The sequence below is a fragment of the Gobius niger genome, assembly GCF_951799975.1.
Source record: "Gobius niger genome assembly, chromosome: 15".
Lineage (NCBI taxonomy): Eukaryota > Metazoa > Chordata > Actinopteri > Gobiiformes > Gobiidae > Gobius > Gobius niger.
Genome location: NC_136866.1, coordinates 3,881,461 through 3,890,339, shown reverse-complemented (window position 1 = coordinate 3,890,339; position 8,879 = coordinate 3,881,461). Strand labels below are relative to the sequence as shown.

At 39.2% G+C, this 8,879-nt stretch overlaps 1 protein-coding gene across 1 annotated transcript; it reads left to right on the top strand.

Annotated features, from left to right (window-relative positions):
* Positions 1-5,462: 5,462 nt before the first annotated feature.
* il17a/f3 (interleukin 17a/f3) lies at positions 5,463-8,481 on the top strand (the record flags this gene model as incomplete). Its single annotated transcript, XM_079572532.1, has 4 exons — positions 5,463-5,471; positions 6,666-6,865; positions 6,946-7,089; positions 8,340-8,481. 4 exons carry the CDS (start codon positions 5,463-5,465, stop codon positions 8,479-8,481), a joined length of 495 nt encoding a protein of 164 aa, XP_079428658.1.
* Between the last annotated feature and the right edge of the window lie 398 nt (positions 8,482-8,879).

Below are 8,879 nucleotides of genomic sequence, written 5' to 3'. Positions count from 1 at the left end.
TTCAAAGTACTTACGCTTGTGTTGGATAATGTGGTGTAAAGTAAATAACTCTCTTCTGTCTTTGTACTATTGAGTCCAGTGAGAGCAGAAATGAAGAGGGAATTTCTTCCATCAATAAGACTGTTTGGGTTTGTAAATAAAACATGTTACAGATGTGTAGTTTGTATCGAAAAATAAAAATGCCTGATAATTTGTATTCAGTCGTTTTGTTTATTGGGACGTTCCAGGACCGCCGTTACACCTTGATTAAACCCGAGCCCTTTGACACGGACCCGCCTCGGCTCCCGTCAGTCACATGTTGTAACAATTAACTTTAACCCAGTGATGGAGCAAAGGTCACAGACTTTCAGAACACCCACATCGGAGTCAAACGCAGACACTGACCCACTTTCTGCACATCCACTTTTGGTTTTCCTTTTAATCTTAACCGCAAGGGTTAAGTTTGTTTCTCTGGGTCCTGTTAGTTTAGCTACTGGTGCAGTTCTGATAAACATTTTGCTTCTGTTTCTGCAGTTAGCCTGTAGGCAAGGATACCACTGACATGTTTTTCTGCTTTCAAACTGGTAGAATCAATTTGTGAGGCGACGGCTCTTATGATATTGGTTGTACGATTAAAGGAACAGGCCATCGTTTTTATATACTGAGATATGTTCTTACCTTAGCTTTGACGAGCTCTTTAGGACCTGTCTGATCTTCCCCCGTGCCTTCAGTCACGTAAACACAGCGCAGACGGCGTTAGCATTTAGCCTCTCCCTCTCTCCTCTATAGCTCCAAAACAGGTCAGACCAATTATTGGTGGCCCTCGGGCTTCTTGCTGAATCGGTTCACATTATCAGAGATGGTCCTTTTTATTTAATATGTAATAATTCTACACAATTCTATCCTAACAACTAGCATTTTATTGTGAGACAGAGCTGGCATTAAGGTTTTAAGCTTAAATAAAAGCATGAGGCACAATTTAAACCTCTGCTACTCGAAGGTTTCGTGGAACTAACCACCGACCCATAGCCCTTTTCCCCCGTGTACGCTCCAATATGTGGCCCCCCATGAAAAAAGTTTGGACACCCCTGGTCTAAGCGGATAAAAGGGGGGACTATATTGTAAGGCGTAATAATACCAGGAGTAGTTTGGCATCCGCACAGTAAAGTGAAGATTACTATGTGGATTTTTAACTACTCCTGGTATTATTACGCCTTACAATATAGTCCCCCCTTTTATCCGCTTAGAAAATCCACATTGTTTAGTTTTGTGTAATTATACTTTGTAGTGGAACACTTCACGTAACCATATTTAAATAGGGAAAACGTGGAAGAGCTTGGTAGCTTCTATCTTGACCTGTTTTGGAGCTATAGAGGAGAGAGGGAGAGGCTAAATGCTAACGCCGTCTGCGCTGTGTTTACGTGACTGAAGGCACGGGGGAAGATCAGACAGGTCCTAAAGAACTCGTCAAAGCTCAGGTAAGAACATATCTCAGTGTGTAAAAACGGTGGCCTATTCCTTTAATGTTGAAAAAAAAAGTCAGTCTTCAAATCAAATCTAACCAACATATGCTGGATGCCCTTTTCTTCAAGCCATAAGTGAATATTTCTTTTCCACAAGGTGCTCCTCTGGTGACGAAAGATGCAGGACTGGCACTACGTCTTTTTAAACAGTGGTCGATGAGACGTCCTGACAGAACTCTTCAGAGCTGTCCCACTCATGAAACTCTGAAAGTCTGCGTGGTGATAGAAGTTGAAGGTGTCAACATGTAGCAGGTGCACACTGTCGTTGTATCCCTGGGCAAGACACTTCACCCACCTTGCCTCCAGCGTCTGCGTACACTGGTGTGTGAATGGGTGACGGGTTCCTTTCCTGTAAAGAGCTTTGTGCCTGATGAAGGTAGAGAAGCGCTATATACTGTAGGTTTAGTTTAGTTTACTGGATAGGGACAGTGCATGTTAATGAACAAGCCACACCAGATCTTAGCCTAATTTCTATCTGTCGTCCACCACGCGCACTCTCAGACACTCTCTCATTCATCCTGGCCTATTGTGCGCGTTTTTAGTGGTCGGGGAAACCGGAGTACCCGGAGGAAACCTACACAGACACTGGGAGAACATGCAAACTCCTCACAGAAAGGCTCCGTCCAGGTGGGAATCGAACCTGGGACCATCTAGCTGTGAAGCTCAAGTGCTAACCGCTGTGCTACCGTGCCACCGGAAACCAAAAAGTGACACCTGAACACTGATAACATCTTTTGAGGTTACAGAGTAGTGCTGTGTGTGTGAATGGTGACCCACTAATGTATTCTAACACAATGCAATATACAAACAGCTGAAACAGTCCACAGAAACATCACTTTGAGTTTCTTTCATGTATCCTGTAGTACATTTAAGTCTGCTTTGTAACTAGTATTGGCCATATTCTTTGGGTCATTGTCCATTTGGAAGACCCATCTGCGTCCAAGCTTTAACTTCCTGGATGATGTTGCTCCAATATTTCCCCAAAGTGTTCTTTCTTCATGATGTCATCTATTTTATGAGTTTTATCAGTCCCTCCCAAGCAAAACAGCCCCACAGCATGATGCTGCCACCCCCGTGTTTCAAAGTCGGGATGTGGTTCTCAGGCTGGCAAGAATCACCCTTTTTCCTCCAAACGTGATTATGTCATTATGGCCCAAATTGTGTTTTTTCCCCCCGTCAGACCACAGGATATGCCTCCAAAAAGTCTTTATCCTTTTTTTAAATTTTATTGTTATACTTTTTATGTTTCTTCTGGAAGGGCTTCTTCCTGGCTGAGTTCCCTCTCAGCCCATGTTGGTGCAGTGCTTGATTCTCTCTAATGACAAACAAAGGTATAGTAATAAAAATTGTGTTGAAAATTCTATCTCTCATTCTTCTGGCATTTGACAAATAGATTTTTTTAAACCTAAAAAAAACCTGACCTAAAAAACAAAGTAAAAGTTAATTCTAGTGTCATGACAGTCATCAAAACAAAATGCAAATGTACCTTTTTTTGTTTAAAGAGGGGGTATTATGCTTTTTTCAGTCACATAGCACCAGTCTATATCACACTACAATGATGACAAACCTTCTGTTGGTCTGTAAATGCAGTAAATTAGAATAACTGCCTTGTATAAAATGTCTCTCTCAAAATGGCTGTAGTGAATGTCTTGAAATAGGCCTCTGTCTCTTTAAGAACCTCTGAGCCTTTAGACACGCCCCCTCCACACGCTGTCTGTGGCATCAGTGGGGAGGGGGTTCTGCTGAGGAGCAGTGGTTGGTTACTCGGCTGGTGACGAAAGCTCGGAGGCGTCTCCAGGAGGTGGGGGCGTTCCTAGGAGGACTCAGGCAAACCTATCCCTAAAATGGCCGCCATCAGAGTTTTTACAGATTACTCAAAAATACGTGAATGTGCCAAGGCAACACTTCAGGCATGTTTTTAATGAGGGAATGACAGAATAACATGATGTAAAGCTTGAAAAAGTCGGTTTTGCATAATACCCCCCCTTTAAATGTATATATGGTTCCCGCTGTATTTGGTCAAATTTTGCATGTTTTTGACCCTGACTTGATCTTGTTCTGTGTCGATTGAGAATCAGCTGAATCACAAAGAGGTCGTCAAAGCAAAAAGAAATCATACATGTCGGCACTTTCCAGATGACTGGAGCTGGTTTGGAGTGAGTGTTTCTCAGAGGCCTCGTGCTTCTCTTTGTTTCATCTTCTTTATCTCAAATAGCTGTGACTGTGGCCTCAGCTCAGAGTGAGACGGCTCCTCTGCAGATCGTATCTTTTACTAAAGGCGCTTCACGACAGAGCCACAGTCAGCAGTTTCTTCACCCACATTCATTTGCATTTGTGACTCAGCGTGCACCCTCCGACAGCAGCTCCGTTTGCTCCTTTAATGTTTGTTTTTTTCACAAAGGTTCGCATTATAACTTTACTGTACAGCTCAACAATAGCACATAGTAATAGACTGATAATAAGGCTGCACATTATTAACATATTTTACTGTATTATTTCAAACGCTTGTATTTATTTAAGTTATTTCATCATTTTTTGACCGAATAAGGTTTAAAATAAAAGTATAAGTCCCAGTCAGGTGCAATATATCTTTGCTTCTTATGACAATAATCAGTGATATTTTGTGCAGCCCCAAATGTAATAGTGTACCTGCACGTGTAATAGCATGGTAATTACATGGAAACAGGACATATCTGTCATTCTTCTTTATTTCATGGTAACATTTAATAAAAACAAGAATATCAATTACTGGAAGACATGCATCCTATTGTTAATTATAAGGGAAAAAATCAGTAAAAGTCAGTGTGCCTCATTATTCCCCTCCTATTTTGCATTTCAAGGGCCTGACTTCATTTTTATTTGATTTAAAATGAAGTTGGGGAATCATTAATCTGAACTTTTGATGGGGCGCAGTGTTTTTTACAGCATTAACCACATTTTTGGAGATTCCGTTCATGAAATTTTCATTGAATTTTTGTCACATTTTTGTTGAATTTTTGTCACTTTTTTGTTGAATCTTTGTCACATTTTTGTTGAGTTTTTGTCATTTTTTGGTTGAGTTTTTGTTGAATTTTTGTAGAATTTTTGTCACTTTTTTGTTGAATTTTTGTCACTTTTTTGTTGAATTTTTGTCACATTTTTGTTTAATTTTTGTCACTTTTTTGTTGAATTTTTGTCACTTTTTTGTTGAATTTTTGTCACTTTTTTGGTTGAGTTTTTGTCACTTTTTTGTCACTTTTTTGTCACTTTTTTGTCACATTTTTGTCACTTTTTTGTCACATTTTTGTCACTTTTTGGTTGAATTTTTGTCACTTTTTGGTTGAGTTTTTGTCACTTTTTTGTTGAATTTTTGTCACATTTTTGTAGAATTTTTGTCACTTTTTTGTTGAATTTTTGTCACTTTTTTGTTGAATTTTTGTCACTTTTTGGTTGAGTTTTTGTCACTTTTTTGTTGAATTTTTGTCACTTTTTTGGTTGAGTTTTTGTCACTTTTTTGTTGAATTTTTGTCACTTTTTTGTTGAATTTTTGTCACTTTTTGGTTGAATTTTTGTCACTTTTTTTTTAGAATTTTTGTCACTTTTTTTTTTGAATTTTTGTCACATTTTTATGGAATTTTTGTCACTTTTTTGTTGACTTTTGTGTGTGTGCCTCATCCCCTCCTATTTTGCATTTCAAGGGCCTGACTTCATTTTTATTTCATTTGACAAAGTCGGGGAATCATTGATCTGAACTTTTGATTGGGCGCAGTGTTTTTTTGCAGCATTAACCCCATTTTTTGGAGATTCCGTTCATGTCTGTCTGAATGAAACAGTTCACAAAACATGTTAATTGAAAAAAAAGATTGAGGTGGAAACGTTTGATCTGAGACAAACAGGAAATGGGTCGCACCTCACTCCAGCACACCCTCCTTCAGCTGAATATAAACTCTGAGGAAACAGACGGTGCGGCGCAGGCGGACAATGGCTCTGGTGAGTATGGGCAACTTTATACTTAACACAGCAAAATATCTCGTTGTCTCATTGTTCCCCATGCTAATCCATCATAGACTAGTTAAATCTGATGCCAGCCCTCATCTAGTCCTGGTTTAGATCAGGGCCGGTCCTTACATTTACAGTAAACCAATCATTTAAATCGGTTACAGATACAGAGATTGTCTTTTTGGAAAGATTTTTGCTCTTTATTCTCCAACACTGCAAAAAGTGCCCTACTAAAAACAAGCGGGAAAAATCTTAAAATAAGACGTTTTGTCTTGTTTTAAGGAAACAATTCTGCCAATGGGGTCAGCATTTTTGCTAAGAATTCTTATTTCTAGAATATTTTTCTCATCATAAAACAAGAAACACTAAATTTAAGCAAATAAACAGCTAGAATTAAGCAAAATGTCCTCAGAAAATGGAATAATTTAAGAAAAACATTCTTATTTAGTGAAAAATTGTGGGTATTTCACTTAAATGTTTCTTGATTTGAGCAAAATTTTCTAAATTACACACATTTTTGAGCAAAATGTTCTTAATAAATACTAATATTTAAGGAAAATATTGCCTGCACCCGGGGACTCGTCTCCATGATGTGGAGCCAGGCTGATGGTCAGAATCACCTGCTGGAGGATTCACCTATTGTACATGTTTTTAGTGGTAGGGGAAACGTACACAGACACGGGGAGAACATGCTCCACACAGAAAGGCCCCGTCCTGGTGGGAATCGAACCCAGGACCTTTGAGCTGTGAAGCTGAGGCTCTAACCGCTGTGCCACCGTGCCCACACTAAAAATTGGAATGTATTTTCTCTCTGTGAGAATCAGTTCTTACATTAAGAGTTGTTGTGATCTTAGTTTTTCTTAAAATAAGAAAAAATATTCTTTGTCTAAAGCTGAAGTTTTTCTTTCTTGTTATTAAAAATTAGCATGTTTTTAGCAAATATATCTGAACAAAAAATGACTAGATTTTATTTCCTAAAATAAGATTTTTTTCTCAAGAAAACTTTGCAAGAGAACTTATTTCTTAAAGTAAGACATTTTTTACTTTTACTTTTACTTGCTTAGAATCCCCTTTTTGCAGTGAAAAGGCTGCAAACACCGTGATCACAATGCCTGTTTTATTCAATACAAGACTCTCCTCTTGTTTTTAATATTGACATCTTGTGCGTGATGCGTTTGTGGTCAGTTGTTATTCCGAACCGTGCTGATGCTGGTCCTGCTGGCACCTCTCAGCTACTGCGGAAAAGCCCGGAGAGTCCAACCCAAAGGCGGCCGTGGGAAAGGCCACATCGTGAAACTCGTCCTGGACCAGACCCTCCCCAAATTCCCCAACTCCTCCTTCAGCTCCCGCACGGCCAACCTGTCTCTGTCTCCGTGGGTCTATAGGTACGAGTTTAAACCTCAGGCTCTGACAAGGCTCCAAACTATTCATTCCTTTGTGTCTTTTACCTCCCCTTGTGTTGCAGAGCGGACTGTGTAGCATCGCGTATTCCCCGATGTCTGTTCCACGCGCACTGCCTGACCGCGGGCTGCGTCCACCCTCAGTGGGGACACGAGGACCTGTCTCTGGAGGCCAAGCCCATCAACTACCAGCTCCTGGTCCTGCACAGGTGACGGCCCTGGTTTGGTATTAACTGACACAATTTACAATCAAGCTGGTTTGAGGGAATTTAACCTCTTACCACCCGCCTAAACCGAACGCATGCTGTCCTCTTTCGCTAGAGGCCTGTGTTACGCCTCATTTGAAAGCTAAGACCCACAAAACGGATCTTTTTCCTCGCGTTGTTGCTGTGTTGTGTCACCTTTTTTTGTTTTTTCAATTTTTGTCACATTTTTGTTGAGTTTTTGTCACTTTTTTGTTGAGTTTTTGTCACTTTTTTGTTGAGTTTTTGTCACTTTTTTGTTGAGTTTTCGTCACTTTTTTGTTGAGTTTTTGTCACTTTTTTGTTGAGTTTTCGTCACTTTTTTGTTGAGTTTTTGTCACTTTTTTGTTGAGTTTTTGTCACTTTTTTGTTGAGTTTTCGTCATTTTTTTGTTGAGTTTTTGTCACTTTTTTGTTGTGTTTTTGTCACTTTTTGGTTGAATTTTTGTCACTTTTTTGTCGAGTTTTTGTCACTTTTTTGTTGAGTTTTTGTCACTTTTTGGTTGAATTTTTGTCACTTTTTTGTCGAGTTTTTGTCACTTTTTTGTTGAGTTTTTGTCACATTTTTGTTGAGTTTTTGTCACTTTTTGGTTGAGTTTTTGTCACATTTTTGTTGAGTTTTTGTCACTTTTTGGTTGTGTTTTTTCACTTTTTTGTTGAGTTTTTGTCACTTTTTTGTTGAGTTTTTGTCACTTTTTGGTTGAATTTTTGTCACATTTTTGTTGCGTTTACATCCTTGTTTTCTTCTCATTTTTTGTGGCTGTTTTGGTGCTTTTTCCCCAAAACCTTTTTGATTAGAGTAGGAGAAAATGTGATCCGTTCAGGTGGGAGTTAAGAGGTTAACTGGCCTGGAAATGGGTAGTTTTATATTGTACAAAACAATGATGAACATAGTAGTTGTGGCAAAGTTTAGGGTCAGGTCGACTTTTTGGTAAAGACTGTGGAGGAAACTGACACAGACCTGTATAAAAACAATCTTAAATTCCACACAGAATGAGCCGATCTTGTTTGGGAAGCAGAATTAGGATCTCATTGGTAAAGCTTAACCACTGCACCACTTCAATAAGGATGACACACAGAATATTTTTTAGAAACATCTGTCCACTTGCATCAACATCTATGGCTCTTTAAGTGCATTATATTTACATCACACTCATAGAAAAGCTCTATTTTTGTGTGATACACTCTCTTTTTGCTAATGCGTTTCCTGGCCTGCAGAGTGCGCCGCAGAGGCCCCAAAGGTAGGAAGTCCCAGCGGGGTTCAAACTGGAGCAAGAGGTATGACTTCAGACTGGGCATTGAGGTGGTGTCTGCGGGCTGCACCTGTGTGAGGCCCAGCATCATCCAAACAAACACCTGAAATTACGTCCTGGGACAGAGGCAGGAGCTTCAACTGAAGGTACAGCGGTCTGGACAACAGTGCACTCTGGTGGACAGATGGTGTTTTGCTTTTGCACAAGTTATAAATGTTATTACATCAGTGTATGTTACTGTGACTTTTTATTATCAACAATGTTTACAAATTCTGTGTTGCATTTATACAGCGGGTCTCTTGGCATGAGACCCGTTGTAATAAGCTTTTATTTATACCTTTTTTTTTAATTTAATTTGTTTTATGTTTCATGTTGCATGATTGTACCGTTGAGTTTGTGAACCTGTTCTCAAACAATGTCAATAAATACTATTATGATTCTGATTATAAGTGACTAAAAGTTATCAGAGGAGTCATAGGAGGTTTTTTTCACTTCAGTTTGACTA